The 24,601-nt window shown below is 49.8% G+C and overlaps 1 protein-coding gene and 1 long non-coding RNA gene across 9 annotated transcripts in view; both read right to left on the bottom strand.

Moving 5' to 3' along the window:
- The window catches only part of LOC100624414 (uncharacterized), a 58,718-nt gene extending 57,952 nt beyond the window's left edge, over positions 1 to 766 (bottom strand). For all 4 annotated transcript variants that reach the window (XR_014832467.1, XR_014832466.1, XR_014832465.1 and 1 more), the window contains exon 1: positions 378 to 766. This is a non-coding gene — a long non-coding RNA (uncharacterized LOC100624414). The remainder of the gene's footprint in view (positions 1 to 377) is intronic.
- Positions 767 to 4,002: 3,236 nt separating this feature from the next.
- LOC100738769 (thyrotropin-releasing hormone receptor-like) lies at positions 4,003 to 23,738 on the bottom strand. 5 transcript variants are annotated; one of them, XM_085004086.1, is made up of 4 exons: positions 23,634 to 23,738; positions 18,197 to 18,262; positions 17,080 to 17,108; positions 7,622 to 14,373 (listed from the first exon to the last, which is right to left on the bottom strand). In XM_085004086.1, exon 4 carries the CDS (start codon positions 9,599 to 9,601, stop codon positions 8,630 to 8,632), a length of 972 nt encoding a protein of 323 aa, XP_084860212.1. In that variant the 5' UTR covers positions 9,602 to 14,373; positions 17,080 to 17,108; positions 18,197 to 18,262; positions 23,634 to 23,738; the 3' UTR covers positions 7,622 to 8,629. The 5 variants fall into 5 exon arrangements, 3 of the variants coding, with proteins under 3 accessions (XP_013840902.3, XP_084860212.1, XP_084860213.1); XR_014832479.1 differs by having other exon boundaries at positions 13,018 to 14,373; positions 15,272 to 17,108; XR_014832480.1 differs by having other exon boundaries at positions 13,018 to 14,373; positions 14,608 to 17,108.
- Between the last annotated feature and the right edge of the window lie 863 nt (positions 23,739 to 24,601).

Genomic DNA, 24,601 nt, shown 5'->3' on the forward strand with positions numbered 1-24,601 from the left:
AGAAAAGAGGATTCGTCTACATAACACGCCCTGGGATGCTGGGCTGTTTGTGGCAGGGCCTGATCTGAACCCAAACATCCTGCCCTTCAAACCTTGTGCAACGCTGTAGACATCACCCCCCAGCCCCGCCCCCAAATCTTTCCTAGTCAAACCTGCACCCTGGCCATTCCCTTCAAATGCAGGCCACATCCTTTCTTCTAATACATGCTTAGCATTAAATAACTAATATGATAAATCTAATACTTGTTTCTGTAATAACTATTCGTTCCCTTCCCCGCCGTCCTCCAGTCCTCTTCGACCCAGACCGACAGGCTGCCTCACAAGTGCCTCAGCAGAACTTTTGGGAGCAGATTTTAGATGCATTTGGACGTACAAACCTTTCTCCTTCACAGAGCACCTTCTTCAGGCAAAGAAGGGCTGCAGGGAGCGCCCGCCACGAGGCCTGCAGGTCGGGAGCTCTGCCCTCGCTGCCTCTCTCTCGGAGCATCAGAAACCAGCCTCCAGACGTCCCTAGAGAGGGACGCCGGGAGAGCGCGCGTGCTTTCTGGCCGACCGAGGCCGCTCCGCCAGCCCCTTCGCTTCCAGCCCCAGAGGGCTCGGAGCGCCCCGCCAGCCCTTGTGAGTGCACCCGCTTCGCTCCCAGTTCGCCAGGTCCAGGTGACCATGGAACGAAAGGTCTGGAAGCTGCAGGACTCGCCTCATGAAGAACCTGGAAAGCCGGAGAGAGCGCCCAGGTAGGGAGCCGGAAGGCACATGCGCAGAAGAGGCCTCCAGCCGCCCTTCCCAGGTTTCCCCAGGGTCGATCGTCGCCTTTCGGACTACATTCCCCATAAGGCACCGCGGCCGCCACCCAGTTGGTGCCTTAGGTGAGCGGCTGCTTTCTTTACTCAGATTTGTTGATTGCTAGGAACCATTAACACAAGGAGGAAAGGTGCATATTGATTTCACCTAAGACTGTAAATGAAAAGCGAAGACTACAGACTATGAAATGTCCATCAAAAGACGACTGATTCCAAAATCTGAATCTTTCAGGAACACCTAAAGTGTATAGTCCCCTATTCTTCCTACTGTTTTTCCCATTCAACATTAGAAAACACACTGGGAAATACCCCCAATGAACATTTTAAAAATGAGAAAGTCTTCTATATATCTGGGATCTCATAGGGGAGCACTCACAAGAGTGTAACCAACGTTGCAACCAGCAAAGCTTTCACCTGTTTTGCTGAATCTGTATCAGTATTTTGAATATATGAAAATGTAGAATTCAAACATTCTCTATCCAAGAATTCACACTGAAAGAAAATCTATGGAGCGCTGCATGACTTGCCTAGCTTATAAGTGGCGTGGAAAGAGCAGGATTGGAGGACTGGGCGGAGGCAAGAATATCCAAGGAAAAGACGTGTAAAAGAACTGATGGCAGTAGGCAAAAATTATGAAGATCTTTGTGTTTGTATTAGTTTTCTATGACTGTGTAACAAAGTACCAAAAACTTAGTAGCTTAAGACCACACAAATGTATGATCTTGTCACTTTTGTAAATTGGAAGTCTGAGCATGGTGTGGCTGCGTTCTCCGCTCTGGGTTGAAAGCAAGGTATCAGCTGGGCTATGATTTTCATCTGGTCCTTGGGGTTCTCTTCCAAGCTCACCGGTTGTTGGTAGAATTCATTTCCTTGGGGTTGTAGGACCTGGCATGTCAAGCAGGTACACTGCTCCGCTCCTTACCACACGGCCCCGCAGGCAGTTCACAGCCTAGGTGTTGTTTTCTTCCAGGCCAGCAGAAGCATATCTAAAGTCCTCTTTTTGTGGCCCGCTGGAGAAGATTCTGCCTTCAAAGGACAGATGATGAAGTCAGGCCTATCTGGATAACCTCCCTATTGGAAGGTCATCTCATTTGGGACCTTAATTCCACCTGCAGAATCCCTTCACCGCAGTACCCATATTAGTGTTTGATTGTATAACTGGATTACAGTGTGTGTACACAGGGGCCAGGGCTCTTGAGGGGTGGGTCCCTTAGCATTCTGCTTCCCACAGTGTCTCATTTCCATGCTCATCAAAGAACATCGATCAGGTGGACAAAAGTACTAGTCCATGGATGTCTTTATCCAAATCAGTGATTGAACAACAAGCCCACTCATGGAGTAGCCATTACGATGGAGATCAAGGCCATGGATAAGCCCAACAGCACAGGGACAAGGATAGAAGTTACGTAGGAGCCCATAGTACAGGGTTGCCTCTCATCAAGGCTGATCTGGCTGCTGCTGCTGCCGCCTCTGAATGTCTGACTTTTCATCCCAGATATTGACACTGAGCCATTGACCCTGGTTGAAGCACTGATTTGCCTTTGCCGAAACTGACATGGAATTTGGATATGGGTTTGCTTTCTTGACCATAGTGTCTTTACGTCACTATTTCAGAACTTATGAAACACCTGATTTACTGATGGGACCCTGCATAATTATCACTACAGATCAAGGGACCCATCTCAGCCCAAGAGGTGTGACAACGGGCACGTGACCATGAGATACGCTAGTCCACCTGTATATGGCATCAGCCTGAAGCCACCAGCTGGAAAGATCTATGGTGTGGTTTTATTAAGGGCTCAGCTCAGGTAGGAGTTTCGGAACAATACCCTGAGAGTTTGGGGAGCTGTCCAGCAGGATGTGGCACATGCCTTGAATCAGTAGCCAGTGTGCACGTGGATCCCCAGTAGTGACTGAACAAAGGAGGGACGGTAGGATTGGCATCGTTTACCATCACTTCCATGTGCAGAATTTGTGCTTTCCTGTTCCACAACTTTAGACTCTGTTGGGATAGAGATCTTGAGTTTTGGACAGTTCTGCCAGGAAGCACAGAACGCAAGGGCCCGAGCCTCTTGTCTTTTGGGAGAACTATTTTGGGAGTATCCTGTCTGCTTTTCAGAGGTCCCAGCACAATCCAATTCTGTTGTTTACACCAGTGGCCTTAATAACATTCCCTTATGATGGCTTTCTCCTCCTTTATCTCATTCTCTCCAATCTCTCATTCCTACTTCCTGGAATCACCTCCCAAATAAACTACCTGCCCCCAAACCCCTTTTCAGTCTCTGCTTTGGAGCAAGGCATTTAAATAAACAAGTGTGTGCGTAGCATAGAAAGTCTATAACGCAGGAGCTGTGTGCATTTTTACATAGCACAGTAGGGTGGCACTGTTCTTATGCCTTGCCCTCTCTTCCTGGCACTTATCTTTCAACCAGAGGGGCAAGAGAATGAGATTTGACTGGAAGATTATATTGCAATTATCATTCATGCACTTTGCCTTCTAATTGCTACATAGATGCTGTCTTTACGGTAAGTGATTGTAGGTCCCCCTGTCACCTAAGAAGAGGCAGAAAAACCATGGGTCCTGCTGAGTTTTTATCCAGGAGAGCTTCTTTCAAAAGAAATTTAAACAGCAGTGGAAGACTAAAATTTACTTTTAAAAAATCATTTCTCAAGATGTGCTTTTTCAGCATCGCATTTACATTTTCAAAGACGCCTTTGGAAGGATGTTCATTGTAGCATAGTTTAAAATAGAAAAAAAGGGAAATCAATATACATTGGTAGGGAATAACTAGCTAAATTATGGTGCAGGCACTAAATGAATACTGTGTAGTCAGTAAGAATGAATAAATTTACATAAAAAATGCTTACAATAGACTGGTAAATGAAATAAAGCAAAAGGCAAACAAATCTATTAAGCATAATTCTTTTACATGTACATGTTTGGATAAAGTTATGCACATTAAATACACATGACTGTATACATTTAGATAAAATTTAGAAAGATAGGGAGTTCTCCTTGTGGCTCAGTGGTAATGAACCCGACTAACATCCATGAGGAGATGTGTTCGATCCCTGGCCTCGCTCAGTGGGTTAAGGATCCAGCATTGCCATGAGCTGTGGTGTGGGTCCCAGATGCAGCTCGGATCCTGCGTTGCTGTGGCTCTGGCGTAGGCTGGCAGCTACAGCTCCCATTCAATCCCCGAGCCTAGGAACTTCTGTATGCTGCAGGTGTGGCCCTAAGAAGAAAAAAAATTTAGAAAGATATGCTCCAACATATAACAATGGTAATCCATGGATATGAGATTATTTAAAAGGAAGAGGGAACTTTTGCTTGTGCATCTATGTGATTTTTCTATGAAGAAACAAAATGGATGGTTTTTCAATTTGGTGTAAGAAAGATACACAAAATGAGAGGACTCTAAGGGTATCATTAGCCTACTTGTTAAATTTGACTTTCAAATGTATATCTGTGTGTGTGTGTGTGTGTGTGTGTGTGTGTGTGTTGAGGAAGAGACAATGGATCCTCATTGAGATAAGCACTGAAGACAAGATCAGGATAAATACATTTCATAAATCATCACTTTTAGGTACAGGTTCATAGGTAAATTTTATTTTTGATGTTTAGTATTTTCCTTCTTAAAAACTTTTGTGGAGTTCCCTGGTGGCTCAGTGGGTTAAGGACATCCAGCATTATTACTGTTGTGGCTTGGGTCGCTGCTGTGGTGTGGGTTCGATCCCTGGCCCAGGAAATTCTGTATGTTGTGGGCGCAGCCAAAAATAAATTTCCTTAGTGTTTCAGTGCCTTCTGCCTGTCCTCCAGGCATTCTTTCTGCTATCTTGCCATCTCTATTAGTTTGCTAGGGCTTCAGAAACAAGGTATCTGAAGCCTACGGGTGGCTTAAACAGGAGAAATGTATTGTCTCACAGTCCTGGCGGCTGAAAGTTTGAGATTCAATTGCCAGCAGGGTTGATTCCTCCTGAGGTAGGTGAGGAGATTTGTCACAAGCCCCTCTCCTAGCTTCTTCTTTTTTTTTTTTTTTTTTTTTGGTCTCTTCTTGGGCCGCTCCTGCAGCATATGGAGGTTCCCAGGCAGGGGGTCTAATTGGAGCTGTAGCCGCCAGCCTACGCCAGAGCCTTAACCCACTGAGCGAGGCCAGGGATCCAGGGATCGAACCTGCAACCTCATGGTTCCTAGTCGGATTCGTTAACCACTGCGCCACAATGGGAACTCCTCTCCTAGCTTCTTGTAGCCTCAGGTGTTCCTTGGCTGGTAGGTTGCATTTTCCCTATATCTTCACATCGTCTTCCCTTTGTGTCTGTCTCTGTGTCCAAATTCTGCTCTCCTCCCATTTAGTCTTAGTAAAGACACAGTCCTATCAGATTAAGGCCCACCCTGATGACCACATTTTAACTTGATCATCTGAAAAGACCCTATTTCCAAAGAAGTTTATATTGACAAGTACTGGGGTTAAAACTTTAACATCTTTTGGGGGAACGTAACACCATCCTACAATCTTCCTGATAGCTCTGTTAGAATTAAATTAATTGTGACTTCATATTTACTTTGATTTATGTATGGACATTTCTCTTCTGAGTTATTTGAACAATACGACTTACGTGGGTCTTGCTAGGGTAGAAATCCCCGTAAGTAAAAAGGCAGAGCCGCAAGCAGCTGTTGGATAATGCAGTTCCCACTGGGGCCACAAGGTGACAGTATACTCACGGGCCAGCAATACTCTCTCCAAAGTCACGTTTCCCCCAGCGCACAGAGACCCCTTCCCCTCAGTAGGGGTAAGAGGGTGGGCCTTGTCCTGAGGTGCCAGGATCCCCTCCCTGTCTGGACATCAAGCTCCCCGGTTCCTTCCAAGAGCCCAGTCTGTGCTGGGGACAGTCTTTGATGACACTGTAGTAAACAGGGGTGGCCTCCTCAGGTGGGAGCTTGGACTGGGCCAGCCGGCACCGAAATAGTCCGTGGAAGGCCTCCCGGAAACGCTGGGACATGAGGGCGTAGACAATGGGGTTGATGGCGCTGTTCAGATAGATGCAAAGGCGGCAGAAGAGAAGGAAGCCGAGGTTGAGGTAGGGCGGGCTCAGGAAGGAATTCACCACCACCAGGGTGCGGTAGGGCAGCCACAGCAGAGCGAAAAGGACCACGACCACCCCCAGCATCTTAGCGACCTGCCGGGTAAGACAGGAGAAAAGGGAGGCCTGGGTGCCAAGGGAGAGTCCTGGGTTCCAGGTCCCTCTGTGAACTTGCAAGAGGAGTGACCTGAAAAAGGATCTGGGCCTTGCCCAGCTGTGCCCTCATGCATGCCCTCCCTCCTGCTCCATCCCAACCTAGAAAACAGCCATGAAGCCTTCCCTGCTCTGCTCAAGGCAGTTGGAAACCTCCCAGCTCCAATCAGTGGATGGTCTACCACGTATTGGAAGCCCCGGAGCCTCAGCCCCTTCCTCTATGTGATGGAGACACAGTACTGCCCTCATCATAGGTGGACATGAGGGTTTGAAGGACCTGAGGGTTAATGTGAAGGTAAAGAATGTTGTGGGTCGGGTAGGTTCAGAATCCAACTAGTATCCATGAGGACGCAGGTTCGATCCCTGGCCTCACTCAGTGGGTTAAAGGATCTGGCATTGCCATGAGCTGTGGTGTGGGTCCCAGGCATGGCTTGGATGCTGTGTCACTGTGGCTGTCGCTGTGGCAGCTACAGCTCCAATTGGACCCCTAGCCTGGGAACTTCCATATGCCATGGGTGCAGCCCTAAAAAGACAAAAAACAAACAAACAAACAAACAAACAAAAAAAACCATGTAGACCAGTGCCAGGCGTGTCATAGATGCTATGTGTGTTCATTGTGGGTTATTGCTACTGCTGCTTCTGCTACTGACATAACCTCTATACTACCGCTATTGCAACTGCTTGAGGTTCAGAGCTGGGTTAGAATCCTGGCCCCACCACCAACCAGCTGTTGGCCTTGGACATGTCCGCCTCTCTTCGGCTACCTTTTCCTCTCCCCAGCCGTCCCAGTCCCAGCCACATGCTCGCCTCTGGCTCTTTCACTCACTCAGCTCCCTCCCTCCTGACTTCTTCCTGCCTTTGCCCTTGTCTGTCTGTAATGCCTCTGTCCGATCCCTCCTCTTTACTTCCTAAGTCTTCAGATCTTGCCCAGCACCCCCTTGACAGCATAGACTAAATAAAGCTTCCTAGAGGTGGGACACATCGAAGTGGTACACAGGTGGAAGGCATTTCTAAAGATGCAGTTTCCAAATTCCAGAATGAAATTGCCACAAGGGGGCGTCTGTCGATGGGAGATGGGGCATCCCTAATACCCTGGAGCGCCACAGCGCAGCACACCTGCCCCTACCCCTGGAGTCCTCAGTGACCCCATCAGAGACCAAAACGTGGGTGGCAAAAGTTCACTTACTAGAGTGAACTCGTTTTTGTTTTTGTTTTTGTTTTTTTGCTTTTTAGGGCCTGCACCACAGCCACAGGATCTGAGCCATGTCTGTGACCTACACCACAGCTCACAGCAATGCCAGATCCTTAACCCACTAAGCGAGGCCAGGGATCGAACCTGCATCCTCATGGATTCTAGTCAGGTTTGTTAACCACTGAGCCACGACGGGAACTCTGAACTAGTTGTTGTTATTATCCACCTTGCAACAGGTCTGCTTTCTTTTAAAGCTCCCTCCCTTTTGGAACTGTGCATTGCTTTCTGCAAGGACTCTCGTAGGCAGGAAAGGAATGCTTGGTCCATAGACACCCTCCCCCCACCATCAAAAAAGACATTAAGGCCTCAACAAAACAATGACAGGTACCATATATTGAACACTTACTCTCTGCCAGATATTTACTGAGGTGGGTGGCACCATGATCATTCTCATTTTACAGAGGAGGAAATCAAGGCTCAGCAAAGTGAAGTGACTTCCCCAAAGCCACACAGCAAGACATTGGCAAAGCTAGGAGCTAGAACCCAGGTCTGGAATAATCTTTTCCCCACCAGCAGCTGCACCTAAAGCATAGATCAGGGAAGCATTTGATTCCGGTCCTTTGAGTCTGAAAGTGACAAAAGAGTAGCAAATAAGCCAGTGGGAGGAAAGGAGCTCAGCCTGTGTCCAGCTGCCTTCCCTCTAAAAACTGCTTTGAGCAAAGGTGCAGTGGGAAGACCCCCCCACACACACTCCCCAGTGTGCCCACCCTGGGAGGCAGTGAGATGGCACAGATGGTCCTTGCCTGGCTCAGGAGTGACTGATGCAGGATGAGGTGTCCTCTTGGCTCCCACATGAGCTGTGGGTGGGGGTGGAAGCTGAAGATAAAGAACAGCTGGACCTAGAGAGTTCTGTCCCCTGAGTTCCTGGAAAATGCCACCCTGTTGGAGTGGAGGTGGGGAGAGACAAGGAGTCTGGGCACTTGGGTTCCTGCACCCAGTTCCCTTGCCATGTCACCTTTGTCATTCCCTTGTCCCTTCTGAGCCTGTGTTCTGGTCCATAAAAATAGGTGTGATATAAGGAACCATTGCAGATTCAGGCACACAGTCAGTGCTCAATAAATGCTGAGTTTCTCTCCATCTCCCCAGAACCCACCTTCCTCTTGGGCTTTCAGACTGTCCGGTCACTGGGGCAGGTTTATAGTCAGATGGAGGAGTATGGTCTTGGGAAAGTCACTTCACCTCTCTGAGCCTCAGTTTCCCCATCAGGACAATTACGCTATGGTGTAGGTACTCACTGAGGAAATTTAATACTAATCCAAGGCGAATTTAGTTAGTGACGTTGACTCTAAACGAATCATGCCATTTCTGTGGACCTTCTAATGTGATCAGTACTGCCATTACCTCATACAGCAGGAGAGGAAACTGAGGCTCCGAAAGGCAGAAGTGCTGTCTCCAAAAACAAGCCTAGTAGATGGCACAGCCGGGATTTGAACTTGAGTTTAAGTCCAGAAGGCCCAAGCTTCCATCCACCAATGTGTTGCTGGCTCAGTATTAGGCTCTGAAGGACGAGGGAGGTCCCTACCTGCTTCTGGGAGTTGAAGGCCCCTCTCCTGCCCCGGGAGGAGGAGCGCCCTGGACCAGCAGGGCCGCCCTGGTGCGCAGAGCCCGAGCGGCCCAGGTCGCCGCCAGCAGGCCGCGGCTCCGCGAAGAGGACGCGCACCATGAGCGCGTAGAACACGGTGGCCAGACCCAGCGGCAGCGCGTAGAAGAGCGCGAAGTCCAGGAAGTAGATGGGCAGGTACAGAGCGGGCGACACGCGGTAGCCGCACTGCACCTGCACGCCGTCGGCATACGCGGTCTCGCGCGTGTCCACCAGGAAAAGCCAGAGCACACAGTAGGCGCCGGTGCCCAGCCACACCGATGCCGCGATGCGCTTGGCCCGCGCCACGGTGCACAGAGCCTGGGCGCGCAGGGGACGGCAGATAGCGAGGTAGCGTTCCACCGTGAAGGCAGTGATGGAGCCTGTGGACGCGTTGATGCCTACGTACTGCAGATAGGTGATGCCCAGGCAGCCTGCGTGGCCGAAGACCCACACCCGAGCGGACGCTGCCTCAGCCACGGTGGGCACTCCGGCGGCCAGGAGCACCAGCAGGTCCGCGGTGGCCAGGCTCACCAGATAACAGTTGGTGGATGTGACCATGTGGCGGCTCCGGACCACCACCAGGACTACCATGGCGTTGCCCACCACACCCACGGCGCACACGAGGGGCACCAGGGTCAAGGTCACCGCCTGTACAGCCAATGGAGGGCGGGGCATGGGACCCAGGCTCGATGCGTTGTTCACCCGCTCGGGGTGCTCGGTGGGTTTCTCCATGCGCCCCTGTCCGCGCTGCACCTCTACGGCGGCAGCAAGTTGGGGAATCACTCCCGGCTGCAAAGGTGCCCTCGGGGAACCTTCCTTCAGGAAGCTGCAGGTCCAGCAACTGCCTCCAGCTGAACTGGCTTCTCCAGCTCCGTGCAGGGTCTCTCCCTGCTGCTCCGCTGGGAAATAATGCTCGTGCTGCTCAGTTTGCAAGACGACTTGCAGCAGGAGTTGGCGCGATCTTTCCCGGGGTGGGGTTTACCGCAGGGGCGCGTTCTGAATTGTAGGGTCTCGGCAGTGAGCCCGACACCAGAAGGCCGCCTCCTACCGGACCGACTGCTTGAGCCCAGTCAGCTCTTGACGCCCCTCTCCTGGTTCGCGAGGCTCAGGACTCCCAGCGATCTAGCGCGGTGCGTAGAGACCGATCGCCCCGCCAACCTTTTCCTTCGCTCTGCTCTCCGCGACCACCCCAGGCAGGCTCCTTTCCTGGAGTTAGCTTGTCGTTGCCACTGATGCCCCAGCCCAGCACTAGTTCTTTCCGCCAGCTCCTGGCTCCGTACCGTGGGCACTTGGGGTCAGGTGGGGGACCCAGGGTGCGGTGGGGAAGGGATGCTAACAGGAACAGTGGTCTCTGGCGCCCTGCTAGCTCCTTTGTCCTGGGCTTCTGCACCTGCTCCCTCCCTTCTTTCTCTGGGAGAAGCTCCACTGGGCCACGGGGGATGGGGTGGGGGGAAGAGCTGGCAACCCTTTGGCTTCCCAACACAACCCTGGAATCCTACCCTGTTTTCACTGGCAGAAACCTCAGCCCTGCTGTTGACAAACACGGAGCTAAGGCCCAGAGCTGAGGGGAGGGGAGGGTATTTGCCCATCTAGACGTGGGTTGGTTCTGTCTTCCTAAGCTCCTCATCTCTGTCACCTTTTTACTTTCTCCTGATTCGTTTCCCCAGTTTTCTTTCCTTCCTCCTGAAAAAGACTTGTAAATTCTTGGAGGGTGTACCCCACCCTCCATTCTCTAAGACGGCCCCACCTCACAGGCACAATTATGTTAGGAACCTTTAGCTCAGTTCCTGCAACAGAAAAGGTGCATGATGGTAGCTGGATGAATGAAAAAACTTGTTTCTTCACTAGAGGAAGCTTCCTGAGGGGGGGGACCCCACTAAGCTTCATAGAAGGCGTAAAGACTGCTTTTCAGGGAGCCTCGTTCTGTGTCTGCACACAGTAGATGCGGAGAAATTGCTTGGTGCTGTTGATTTATCCATTATGCGCTCTAAAAATTATTTCATCTGTGAAATGGAATAATAATGATAGAGCCCACTTCGGAGTGTCCTTGGGAGGCTCATATGATTGATGTGGGGAAAATCCATAGAAAGTGTTTAGCTGTGCTTGACTGCGGTAAGGGGTGAAGGGATTGGCAATTACAGTCGCGATAGATATATCCCTCTGCCCCTCTCTTTATGTCTGAGCAGTCTGCTGTCTGTGTTTGATAAATGGACAAAAAATGAAAGGGAACTTGGCAAGGGAGTGTTTGGGGGGCACTACGAGGGTCCCATTGTCCCCCAGTGTCAGTCTTTCTAAAAAACAAACGTCTGGTGTATCTGAAGCACCTAGTACTGCCTGGTGATGCTCTGTGTGCTTTACAAGTGTTATTTCATTCTACACTCGCAACACCCTGTAGTGAAGGTATTACTAGATCCTCATTTTACAAAGAAACCGGGTCCCAGAGCAGTTAAGTAACATGCTCAAAGATACATTGGTTAGGACGGGGGGGGGGGCGGTTACTAGGATTTGAGCCTAGTAACTTGGCTGTGAAGTTCCCACTCTTACCCGTAATGCTCTACCACCCTTCTGCAACGTTCCCTGGGTTCTTCACCTGTAACCAAACACCCTACCTGGAGCCAAATGCCATAGCAGGTGCCTTACAAGCATTATCGCTATTCCCCACAGCCCTCGCTAGGCCTGTATTATTATTCCCATTTCACAGATGAGGAAATTAGGTCCAGAGAGGAATGATTTTCACTGTCAGGCAACCAGGGCCAAGAAGAAGCAGAATCTCAACACTCCCAACTTTATGCTCCCTGCCCCCACCCCAACCTCAGCCATTTCTAAGGAAGCAAACATCCATTAAGTCCAGGATGCTTCCTCCCGGCTCTGGGGTACGGCAGTCGTCCCCGAGAGTGGTCCAGAGCAAAACTTTCAGCCATGTGAACTGCAAGTTGTCTCCTTGGGCTTCTCTCCTTCTAAGTCGGCCAGCTCTCTCTCCTGCCTCACTGAGCTGTTGAGTTGCCAGCAGCAAGGGGCAGTACTTGGCAGTGGACCAAATGTCCACAGTGGAACTCTTTAATTTCCCACAACCCACCTCATCCATCTCTAGTCTTCCTCATCTTAGCAAAGGCACCAGTGGTAAAACATCCATTCAGTTGCTAAAACCAATTATTCCCAGGTTATTGTTTCTTTCTCTCCCTCACCACTGGCATCCACTACTTAAGCAAGTTCCTCAACTCTACTTCTAAAATGTACCTTGAATCAATCCACCTGTCAGCACCATGCTCCACCAACACTTTCATTCATCCCTAGCCTTCTGTTTGGATGAAATCTTCTCTTAGCTGAATGCCAGGGGGAAATCTCACTTGAGGGTATGTTTGCCTGACGAGCATGTTTCAAAATTGTTTAGGTGATCAAAAACAGGGACCATCTGAGAAACTGTCACTGCCAAGAGGAGCCTAAGGAGACATGACAACTGAATGTCATGGGTATCTTGGATGGGATCCTGGAACAGAAAAAGACTTTAGGTAAAAACTAAAGGAATCTGGGAGTTCCCATTGTGGCTCAGTGGTTTAAGAACCCAACTAGTATCCATAAGGATGTAGGTTTGATCCCTGGCCTCCCTCAGTGCGTTAAAGGATCTGGTGTTGCCGTGGCTGTGGTGTAGGGCGAAAGCTGTAGCTGTGATTCGATCCCCAGCCTGGGAACTTCCATATGCTGCAGGTGTGGCTCTAAAAATAAAAAAAATTTTTTTAATTAAATAAAGGAATCTAAATAAAGAATAGACCTTAATAAATAACTTTCATATTAGTTCATGAATTATAACAAATGTACCATGCTAATGTAAAATATTAATGATTGGGGAAACAGTAGGGTGGAAGCTGCCAGCAGCCTGGGATTTGAGATCAGGTCACAGCCAAGACCCCTGTTTCCTCAGTTCGGTGCCCAGCCCAGATACCTCCAGTCCTGGCATGTGATTCCTAGGGTGAGAGTAGGGGTGATGCCTGGCTGGTGGGGGAAGCAGAGGCTCCGTTCCCTTAGTCATTCAACAAACATTCACTGAGCACCCACTTCATGCTAGATCCCAGGGTTGTAGAAATGAGTAGGATAGTCCTTGACCTGTTCACTCATATTCATTCCTTCAACAACATTACCATGGCCTAGACACATTGTAGAGGTTTTTAATAATGGTCCAAATTGTCTGCCATCCCTCCTGTGAGAGGCGAGGCCGGAGTCCCCTCCCCCAAAACCTAGGTGGACTTGTGACCATTTCAACAAGCAGAGCATGGAGAGAAGCAATACTGTGTGACCCTATGGGTAGGTCATAAGCGGCCACCTGGCTTCCACTGGATTCTCTTGGAATGCTCATCTGTGGATGCTTGCTTTGGGGATGCTCTTCTCAGAACCCAGAGGCTGTGAGAAGCCCAGGCTACATAAACAGCCACATACAGATACTTAGGTCAACAGTCCAGATGTGACACTCGGACAACAGACAAGTAAGCGAAGAGGCCTTTGGATGCCAGTCCCTGCCTTCTGAGCCATTCCCTGCTGAGCCTAAGACCTCAGGGAACAAAGACAAGCATCCCCATTCTGCCCTGTTCAAATTTCTGACACACAATCCATGAGCATTATAACATGGGTGGTTGTTTTATGCCACTAAGTTCAGGCTGGTTGTTCGGCAAACAATAGATAATAGAACACACGGGAATCCGACGGTCCTCAACTGGCAGGAAGCAAAGACTATCCAGGTGGGAAAGGAAAGCCATTTAACAATTTAACTCATGCCCCTGATGGTCTTCTGCTGTGGGAGGGAGCGATCTGGGTGGCCGTGATGAACAGTCAACTCTGTACGAGGCGCGGTTGCTCTCATTTTACAGATGCGGAAACTGAGGTTTAAGGGGTGACGTCATCTACTTGGTGTTACATGGACAACAAGGGATGAAGTGTTGGAACCAGATCTTTCTCCTTCTAAGCCTCCACCAGTCCCTGTCCTTGTGAAGGCCTTTCAGTTAAGGGGCCAGAACCCTAAAGACTTGGTCCGTGGCTTCCCAGCACGTAAGGTCCAGTAGGAGGAAGGCAACAGAGAGCTGCACTGTCCCAAGTGGTGACAGTCTTTGGCAGTGTGTGCTAGAGAGCCATGCCGAGGCTGGGGTGAGGGTGGGGGATGGAATTCAGAGACTGCATCCCCAAGGAGGTGACATTTAAGCAGAGATGTGGTCCTTCTCTCTGCCCATGGTCAGCTCCATCCCAAACCATTCACTTCAGCTGCCAGTTTTCCTTTCGCCAGGGGCCGCAGAGAGTAAATGTTACAGTGTCTCAGCACACATACACAGAGAACTGAAACAAGTTTTACAAAACTATGCTTACGCTTACTAGGAGCAATGTGTGCTGGCAGTTTCTATTTCAGTTTTTAGAAACACTCGTTGCAATCAGTCTGGTTCCTGATTCACAGTTGTGACCCATCCTTGGAAAAAACATCTCAGCCAGCCTGGGTAATCGCATTTCCCCTATTGGGGATCGGGCTGAGAATAAACGAGAGATTAATTTTAGTTAGTGAATCATGAAAGGCTATTGCAAAGGGGGTTCTGGGAAGGTTATATTCTTATATAAGCAGCTCTAGAGGGGGAGGGAGAAGGCGAGAGGGTTGGGGGAGGAGGAGAGGGAGGGAAGGGGAGCGGGAGAGCCAGAGATGTTCATACATCACAACTTGAGGGCAAACGCCCCCTTAAATTTTGTGTTCCCCCTGCCTTACTCACCTCCCCTTCCTCCCAACCTTGAGTGGGGATGCTGTCACTCTCAGGGAAGGGCTCCCAGATGGAGTCTGTTCCGAACACTTAATTGAAGCTCCAGAGGAAGCAGGAAGCAGGTTGGGTAACTAGGTCTGGTACCAAGGAGCTGGTGCCACTGCCTACCCCTGTGGCTGCCCCTGGGGACTGGCTCCAAGGAGAGTCCCTGGAGGTACACACAGGGACCGTGGGAGACCAGGTGGTGGTCACAGTGTCACCAAGGCGGCCCTTTTCCTCTCACTCTGTTTACTGCCACTTGGGGAAGCTCTCATCTGAGAATTTGCTGCTCCCGGCTGCTCCCACCCTGGCTTCCTTCAGATAAACAGTGAAGAGACAGAGTCCCTGCGAGGTGACAGGATGCTGTGAAATCCCCCAGTCCTCAGTGAGCCAGCGGGGATGGGAATCCCTCCGGCTGCGTGACATCTATTATTCCTCCTTCCCCATCTGGAGAAGGTGAACAGGCAGACTGCCTCCTTCGCCCCATGCTTCCCAGTGGAATTCAGCAAGGCTCCTGATCTTTGAAAGCTGAAAGCTTCACCTGGCTCCTCCCGGCCCCCCTGCAGCAGGTTGCATTTTCCAAGGTGCCCCAAGGATGCGCCCCCCGCACCCCCACTCTTTCACAAGGTGACCTTACCGGTCTCAATTTCTCGCTTCTTGAACCAGGGTGGGAGGCTGTGTCTCCTTTGCTGGAAGCATGCTGACCAGGGCCAGGGGTAGCCCTTGGCTGCTTCCTGCCTCAGAGCCCCAAGCTGCCATTTAAGGCATTCAGGAAGCTCTGTCCAGTGAAGAAGCACTGAACCCCAGACACTGCGAGTGGAGAAGCCATGGCGGATGCCAGCCCAGTCAAGCCTTCAAATGACTCCAGCCTCTGCCTTCACCAGCTGAGCCCAGCCAACCCACAGAGCTATGAAAGTATTGTTTTAGGTCCCTACGTGTTGGGGTAGTTTGTTCCATAGCAATAGACAACCAAGACCACCTACCCTGCAATGAGGTGTGTCTGTATTAGAATTCAGGAATCTATCTGCCTCCCCATCTAGGGCTATTTTGTTTTGCTTTCCTTCCCCTTAATGAGACCTAGGACAAGTTGGCCCTGGGACTTAGGCATCAGGACCCCCACTTTACACTCAGGAAAACTGAGACCCAGCACAGCTTTGAAGAACTTGTTGAGTTCACAGAACCAATAAGTGCTAGACTGGGGATTGGAACCCAGCGTTTGAACTCATTTCTAGGGTCCCCTTGGCTTGTCCAGGTGGGCTGCAAGGTAGGGCAGCAGGGGCCTTGGCCTTCTTTCCAGGTACCTTATCCTGGCGACGCTCATCGCAAGGACGATCCTGTGGCAGCCGGCAGGGGGCATCTGGGAATGCCAAGTTTCCAAGTCCTGGGACAAGTCACCATCTCCAGCTGGAGGTCCCAGGATTCTCTCTGCCCCTCAGGGAAGGGAAATTAGCACCCCCTTCCCCATCTCACTTGCTTTGAAGTTGGGAAATCTTGGAGTTCCCTGGTGGCCTAGCAGTTAATGGTCTGGTGTTGTCACTGCTGTGGCGTGGGTTGATCCCTGGCCTGAGAACTTTCATATGCTGCAGGCGCGAAGAAGAAGCAGCAGCAGAAGAAGCAGAAGAAGCAGCAGCAGAAGAAAAAGCAGAAGCAGAAGCAGAAGTTGGGAAATCTTCCTTGGGCAGGAGGAAGGTCAACATTAACATTTATGACTCTGGGAAGATCTCATAATCCTGTCTGAACCTCAGGTTTCTCATCTGTAAAATGGGTATGACAATGGTCCCACTGCTTACATCGAAAGGCTCTTGGGATAAAAGAAGGAAGCAGGTGCCCGCAGTGTGTTTTTTTATCTCTAGACCAAAGAGAAAGAGGCTCCTGAGAACAAGTGTGTGACCGTCAGCAGGGCTGGGATTAGCTTTCACTTTCCTCCGTCCCTCTGGGCCTGGCACCCAGCGGGGTGGGGGTTCTGCAAGGAGCTGAGGCCTCAGCCAAGTTCCTAACGACCTCCCTATCCTGTCTCTGTGCTTCAAAAACATCAAGCTTGTCTCCACCTCGGTGCCTTTGCACTTGCAGTTTCTCCTGTCTGGAATGTTCTTTCCTTGTCTCTTTGCAGATCTGGCTCCTGCTCATCCTTCAGGCCTCAACTCAAATGCTGTGTCCTCAGAGAGGCCCTCCCCAGTGCCCCATCTGAGACGGCTCACCACCCCTTTTGTGGCCCTGATCTCCATGTGAAAGTACCTTATTTATGAACCTGTTTGTCACCAGCCTCTCATCTAGGACATAAGCTCCGTAAGGAGCTCATGTGTCCCTTTACCACTGCCCCACCAGAGCCTAGCATGGGCCTCAGCATGCAGTAGGTGCTCAATAAATATTGGTTAAATGAAGGAAACGGGGAATGCTAAGTATGTGAGAGACTGGGCTAGATGCTTCTTTCCACACTTCTCTCACCTGGATGCAAGGAAAGTTCTGTGTCCCCACTGAAAGGAAAAGAAAAATGAGGTTCTGAGAGGCTTAGTGATTTGTTCAATGTCATTCAGCTACTAAGTGGTGGAATCTGGACTTAAACAAAGACCCTTGTGACTCCCAGTCATAGGTTCTTCCCAGTGGTAGGTTCTGCCCAGGCAGCGGGCAGGCAGGAAGTGCCAGGGGAGTTTCATCTCCAGGAGCAGCCCTCAGCCCGGCAGCTGCCAGGTAGAGGATAGACCCCTGGGACGGAGCCTCAGTGGCCGCAGCAGTGATCGGCTCACAGAGGCACTGGAAAGGCTTTCTTATCCTTTCTTCTTTCACTTTCCCACTCGTGCTCCCTGGAATCAGCTCCCACGTAAACGACTGCCTGGAGTCCAGGTCAGTCCCAGCAGGATTGTTACATTACAAATTACCACACATGTAATGGCTTAAAGTAACACACATTTCTTTCTCTCTCCCTCTCTCTCTCTCTTTTTTTTTGGGGGGGGGGTCTTTTTAGGGCCACACCTGCAGCACATGGAGATTCCCAGGCTAGGGGTCGAATTGGAGCTGTAGCTGCCAACCTATGCCACAGCAACGCCAGATCTGAGCTGCATCTGTGATCTACACCACAGCTCATGGCAAGGCTGGATCCTTAAACCACTGAGTGAGGCCAGGGATTGAACCTGCGTCCTCATAGATGCTAGTTAGGTGCGGTTCCAATGAGCTATGATGGGAACTCCACAACACATGTTTCTTATCTCACAGTTTCTGTGAGTCAGGAGTCTGGATATGGCTTAGCTGGGTCCTCTGCTTCAAAGTCTCTGACTGGCCGCAATCAAGATATGGGTCACTGGAGTTTCCATTGTGGCTCAGCAGGTTAAGAACCTGACATGATGTCTATGAGGATGCAGGTTCAATCCTTGGCCTCACTCAGTGGATTAAGGATCTGACATTGCCACAAGCTGTGGTGTAGGTTGCAGATGTGGCTTGGATCCAGTGTTGCTGTGGTGTAGACTGGAAGCTATAGTTCTGATGTGACCCCTAGCCTGGGAACTTCCACATGCCGCAGGTGTGGCCCTTTGAAAAAAAAAGATATGGATCATGGCTGTGGCCTTACCTGAAGACCACCTGGGGAAGGCTCTGCTTCCAGTCTCACTTAGACGGTTTTTGTCAGAACCGGGACCTGTGGGACCAAGAGCTTTAGTTCCTGCTGGCTGTTGCTAAAGACCCTCCCTCCCACAGTTCCTTCCATGGGGACCCACCAACCTGGCAGCTTGCAAGCCAAGAAGAAGGCAAGAGAAAGAGCCTATCAGCAAGATACAAGTTCAATCGTATGGATCACGGAAATGACATCCTGCCACTTTTACCGTGTTTTATTACCTAGAAGCAAGGTCAGGTTCTTCCCATTCAATGGGAGGGAATCACAAAGGGTGTAAATTGCAGAATGTGGGGTTATTGGGGGACCGCCTCGATTGTCTGTCACATCAGCTAACATGCACCTAAAAACTAAAACCTCCTAAGTAATTTAATAAGTAAATTCAATAAGAAAATTCCCATGTTATTTAGGAAGTTCTATGTCTACTTCTAAAGAAACCCTCTGACATACACAAGGAGACGTGAGCACACATGTCCACGGCAGCACTGTGATCAACAGTGAAAATTAGAAACCAAGACAGAACTGCTAAACAATCACGACGTCTCAACGCCAGTCATCAACCACAAAGAACGAGGCAGGGCCAAGACGTACTGGTGAAGGAAGAAACAAGCTGCAGAACTGTACATATATCATCATCTCATTTAAAATTCGACGCATATGAGTGTCTGCTGCGGCGCAACGGGATCGGCAGCGTCTCTGCAGCACCAGGACACAGGTTTCATCCCTGGCCTGGTGCAGTGGGCTCAAGGATCTGCTGTTGCTGCAGCTGAGGTGTAGGCCACAACTACTGCTTGGATCTGATCCCTGGCCTGGGAACCCCATATACCGTGGGGCGGCCAAAAAAGAAAAAATAAAACTCAAAGTATAATATTACCTAATTCTATATTACATTTACATATGCATAAACATAGAAAACTATCTGAGCGGTTTCCACCCAACTGATAACAGTGGTTATGTCTGTGGGTGCAAAAGACAGATTTGAGTGTAGTCGTCAAAGGGGGCTTTTCAGTAAGATGAGAGGCCAGTTAAGATCTTAGGCTTGGGTTTACATCTTGGCTCTGCAGTTTATTAGCTGTGTGATTTGGGGAACATAGTTAACTTCTCTGAATCTCAACTTTTTTGCTTCTAAAAGGAGAACAATAATACCATCGATCTCATCTGTGAGATTTAAATATGATGATGTGCATAAAGGTTGTCACAGTCTGGGGCCCATGTGACGGGGGCGTGCTGGAGCCAGCCCGCCCCGGCCCGACAGAGCCCAGCGTGGGCATCTCTTCCTAATTCCACCTCCAGTGACAACACGAGGGTCGCTGGAAATTGCTTGGTGGGAGTGTTTACACCACGAACACTACAAGTGAGGGGTTTTTTTTGTTTTGTTTTAGAACCGGTTGTTAAGCCTTTGCCAGCATACTCCCCGTCCCTGAGCAGAAGCCAGGAAATACTAGCTATTCTTATCTGTAATGCTCTAATTTTCGTAAGGACGAGGGCTCACATATGACTTGGGCAATTAAAAAAAAAAATGTGTGGATGAGTCACTGCCTAAGCCGACGACAAGACAGCTTTGTGGGCAAGGGAGCTGTGATGGGGGCTGGGTGTCCTGGGAAGCCAGTGGTGTCCCTCGGGGATAAGGACAAACACCTTTGGGGAGTGGGTGGTAAAGTGGCTGGAGTGTGGCCCAGCTCAGCACAGCTGGTGACTCACTGCCTAAAAATACCTCAGAGCTGGGGGCATGGGGTGGAAGGGGCGGGGGATGGCATCTCTGTTCTCCAGCCTTTGGATGTCAGTGCCATTGAAGGACCATGGGATGCCCTGAGTTGAAGCTCCACCTGGGTGTCCTCCCCCTTGTAATGATGTGACTGCAGGGAGCCAGGGCCACTGGGTCCCGCTGGAGTCGTGGCATTCCAATAAACACGTTGGCAGCAACACAGACCAAAGGGGAAGGGGATTTTGTTTTTACCGGAGTTTCTGAAGAAAACTCTAAGGGAAGTCATGCACCATAAAGCTGTTTAAAGATCCTCTTTCCCCATCTCTGTGCCGCAGCATTTCATATTGCAGGCAGCAAACTTGTCTATACTCCCTCTTTCCCTCTTATCGCTAAACTGTCTGCCTCGCATCTCTAAAGTATCCATCTTTAGGGCAAGTATGAGACCCAATTCATTCCCCCTCTTTTTTTTTTCTTTCTAGGGCTGAACCTGGGGCATAAGAAAGTTCCTGGGCTAGGGGTCGAATCAGAGCTGCAGCTGATGGCCTACACCACAGCCACAGCAATGCCGGATCTGAGCCGCATCTGCAGCTTGTGGCAACGCCAGACCCTTAACCCACTGAGTGAGGCCAGGGATCGAAACCACATCCTCATGGACAGTATGTCAGATTCTTAACCCATTGGCCACACTAGGAGCTCCCACTCTCCTTTTTTTAATACCCAATCAGCCTTCCTTTTCAACAAGGGTTTCCACTGGGTAAGTCCTTACCATAATGTTCAATGAGGTAGACTAGAACAGAATGAAGCAGAACAGGCTACAATAGAATTGAATCAGACATGACTAAATGGAATAGGACAGACTAGGACAGAATAGAAAATACCAAGGTGCACTGCACGAATATAGACTAAGTGTTTTGCATTAAACTTTCATTTCAGTTGTGTGTTTATATGGGTGGGGGTGGGGTTTGCAAAGAAACAGCTATTTCTAATGTGGTTGGAGGTCCAAAAAGTTTCCAAGTCATGATTTGGGCCTGTTTTCCCAAACTACAGAGACTGAGAAACTGAAAACTATGTTTCCCAGACTCCCTTGCAGCTAGGATTCCCGTGAGATTTGGGTTCCACTTGTGTGAAATTTGGAAGCTGGAAGTGGAGGCAGAATTTCGCTGCTTCCATTGCTGCTGACAAGCAGTGTCCTGAAAGCCGGATCACCGTGGACAATCCTGTGGGCTGCAGGGAGGCTCAGTGCTTCCACCGTGGATGTGTCATTCACACGGACCATAGACTGTGCTGGGAGCCTTATCCCCTAGAAGCATGCCCTGCCGCAGATGCGGAGCTCTCAGGATTAGGGGACTAGCTTTTTGGGAGCTGAGAGGCTGAGCATGGGGCGTCTGTGTTTTTCTGGATCAAGTCTCCATATGCAGCCTGGCTTGGGCTGTTGAGCATCCTTCTCATCCATGGACACGCTAAGTCAGTGCATTCTGAGAGCCTGCTATATGAATGGTGCTTCTCGATTTCCTACCTTCCTGATTATCGCAGAGTTGAGCTCCCTGGACAAGGCAGTTCTGGGCCTTCCTTCCTGGAGGGCCCCTCCTCCAGCACCTCCCCACTTCCCATTCGTAAGGACTCATTCTCTGTACTAAATATCTCCTGGCTGAAAATACCTGGAGCCTTTCTTTTAACTGTAATGAAATCCTGACTGATACAGCACCCAATACAGCCCACATTAGTTCTTTTTAAATTAGGTCAGTGTAAAGTCTCACATTTCTTTTTGTTTCCTTACGTACCCATTACACAGATGGCACCCAAAAAAGGCCTAGAAGCTTACCCAACAAGCAAGAAAACTTTCTTTTTTAGAAGTGTAGGGGTGATGTGTAGTGAAAACTTTGCTAACTTAAGTTTTTTCTTATCTTTGTTAAAAACAAAAGACAACTCAGGGTTTTCCAATAATTAATCAGGATTCATGGTCCACTCTAGCCAGCAGTTGGAGGGGAGCAGAGGGCATCAGAGGAGGGAGGAGGGTTTGGATCTGGGACTCCACAGCCCCCACTTTCTCCTACTCCACCAGCTCAGGACAGGCTGCCCACATTCCTTGGTTCTTGGCCCCTTCCTCAAATGAGGTCACTCCAACCTCTGCTCTGGTCATCACATACCCTCTTTTTTTTTTTTTTTTTCTTCTTTTTAGGCCCACATACGCAGCACATACGTTCCCAGACTAGGGGCTGAATCACCATGGCCACAGCTACACCGGATCTGAGTCACATCTGTGACCTATGCTGCAGCTCACAGCAATACCGGATCCTTAACCCACTAAGCAAGGCCAGGGATCAAACCCACGTCCTCATGAATACTAGTAGACTAGTTGGATTCTCAACCTGCTGAGCCGTAACAGAATCTCCACATCCCCTCCTTTTGACTTGTAAGAACCACTGCGATTATAGATTATAGATTATAGATTATATCGATTATATTGGCTCCCCCACCTCCCACTCCAAACTATAATCCAGATAATCCATCCATCCCTAGACCCTTGACTTAATCACATCTGCAAAACCCCTTTGGCCATGTCAGGGGACATATTTACAGGTTCTGGGCATTAGGGTGTGGACAGCTCTGGGGGGCATTATTCTGTCCACCACATGTGTGGTCCAGGGGGAGTTGGCCTTGGGAGGCAAAGCTGGTGTGCTTGGGCCTGATGTCATTCTCCCAAATGCACTGGCTGTTGAATTTGAAACACCTGTCTGGGGAATGTATTTCTTCTTGCTTTGTCATCTTTCCCTTTGGCCACAAACTCGGCCCCATGCAGGCTGCTTCCAGTGCCCGACCATTCCAAACCACAAACCCCAAATCTTCAGGAAGAGAGTGAGTCCAGAGAGAGTGGAATTTACCTCCAAATACCTGGGCGTTCAACTAATTTTTACTGAGCACTTGCTCAGGTTCTGCTTTAGATGCTTGAAAAACTGGAGGACCAGATAGTATGGAGTTTACATGCTGTGGGGATGACACGAAACACCAGCAAATAAAGAGAAGGAGAAACATACAAATGCCTATGTAAGATAACAAAGGATATTGATACGAGTGCGTATAGAGATGATAAAGCAATTTGATACGATAGATCAGGGGTCAGCAAACATTTAAAGGGCCACAGGGTACATATTTCAGATTTTCTAGACCATGTAGTCTCTGTCTCAACTACTCAAATTTCCCATTACAGCCAAAGAAGTCAGAGACAATACTCGAACCAACATCTGCGGCAAGGGTCCAACAAACCTACTCACAAAAGCAGGCCGGATTCGGCCCACAGACCGGAGCTTGCTGCCTCCTGTGATGGAGTGGAACTAAGTGGGATGGGACACTATTAGGCAGAAAAGTCAGGGAAGGCTTCTCCGAGGAGCTGCCGTTTGAGCTAATGCTCAAAATAACACAAAGAAGGCGGCCACGCGGAGGCTTGAAGGAAGAGTTTCCGGATGTGGGCACAGCAATGGTGTTGCCCTGAGGTGCAAATCAGCCTCGTGCCTCCGAGGCGCTAAAGCCCCTGCGGCGGGGCCTAGTGAGGGAGGGAGAGGCTGGTGAGTCGAGGCTTTGTGACCCAGGCAGGAATGAGAGCGCAGACTCGCAGGGAAAACTAAAGAGCGTTTCATGAAGGTAGAGCGAGGACTTCACTAAGGGAAAGATGACGACACCCGCACAGGCTTGTACCTGGTAGATGAACGCTGAGCCCCTCCGAAACACAGGGTCCCCCACACCGGGGAACGCGGCCCCGGCCAAGTAACCGCAGGACTGAACATCCGGGCCTCTCTCTCCCCGCCCACTTTGGACCGCCCACCCATGCCTCCCATTGGCTGAGCCCAACCAGGAGTCAGAGGTCAAGGAGCCAGGGCGGGGAATGACCTCGAGGGAAAAGCAGGGAACACCAAGCCCACAGGGGAAGGAGCTGCGATTTTATGATAACTTCAATGGGAATGGAGTTGCCATCAAATATGGATTACCTATCAATTTGTTTTGTCTTTTTGCCATTTCCTGGGCCGCTTCCGCGGCATATGGAGGTTCCCAGACTAGGAATAGGGGTCGAATCGGAGCTGTAGCTGCCAGCCTACACCAGAGCCACAGCAACGCAGGATTCGAGCCGCGTCTGCGACCTACATCACAGCTCACAGCAACGTTGGATCCTTAATCCACTGAGCAAGGCCAGGGATCAAACCCGCAACCTTATGATTCCTAGTCGGATTCGTTAACCACTGAGCCACGATGGGAACTCCGGATTACCTATCAATTTGAACTTCAGCTAAACAGGAATCCAGGTCTCTTTCATACGGCCCTGGGGATACTTATATGAAATCTGCATTTGTTGTTTAGCTGAAATTCACATTGAACCAGGTGTCCTGTATATATATTTTTTTTGCTAAACCTGGCGAGCCTAGAAGGGAAACCCCTGAAGGAATTTGAAGTGATCTTCATTCACTCTAATTTTGAGTTTAAAAAATACATGTTTTGATACAATCAAGAAAAAAAAAAATGTTTTTGTCTTTTTAGGGCCGCACACGCATATGGAAATCTCCCGCATATGGAGATTTCTAGGCTATGGGTTGAATCAGCGCTGTAGCTGCTGGCCTACACCACAGCCACAGCAACACCAGATCTGAGCTGCGTCTGCAACCTACACCACA

This window comes from Sus scrofa, chromosome 17 (genome assembly GCF_054392235.1).
Source record: "Sus scrofa isolate SSC_HxYL_T2T_F1_AM1 chromosome 17, Sscrofa_HxYL_maternal_Yorkshire_Landrace_v2.0, whole genome shotgun sequence".
Taxonomy (NCBI): Eukaryota; Metazoa; Chordata; class Mammalia; order Artiodactyla; family Suidae; genus Sus; species Sus scrofa.

Bases quoted from the DNA above. Each gene is read 5' to 3' on its own strand.
- LOC100738769 (XM_013985448.3), bottom strand. From the start codon at position 9,601: ATGGAGAAACCCACCGAGCACCCCGAGCGGGTGAACAACGCATCGAGC. The intron at 5,979-8,809 runs GTAGGGACCTCC...CTTACCCGGCAG, and splicing joins CCTTCAACTCCCAGAAGCAG to GTCGCTAAGATGCTGGGGGT.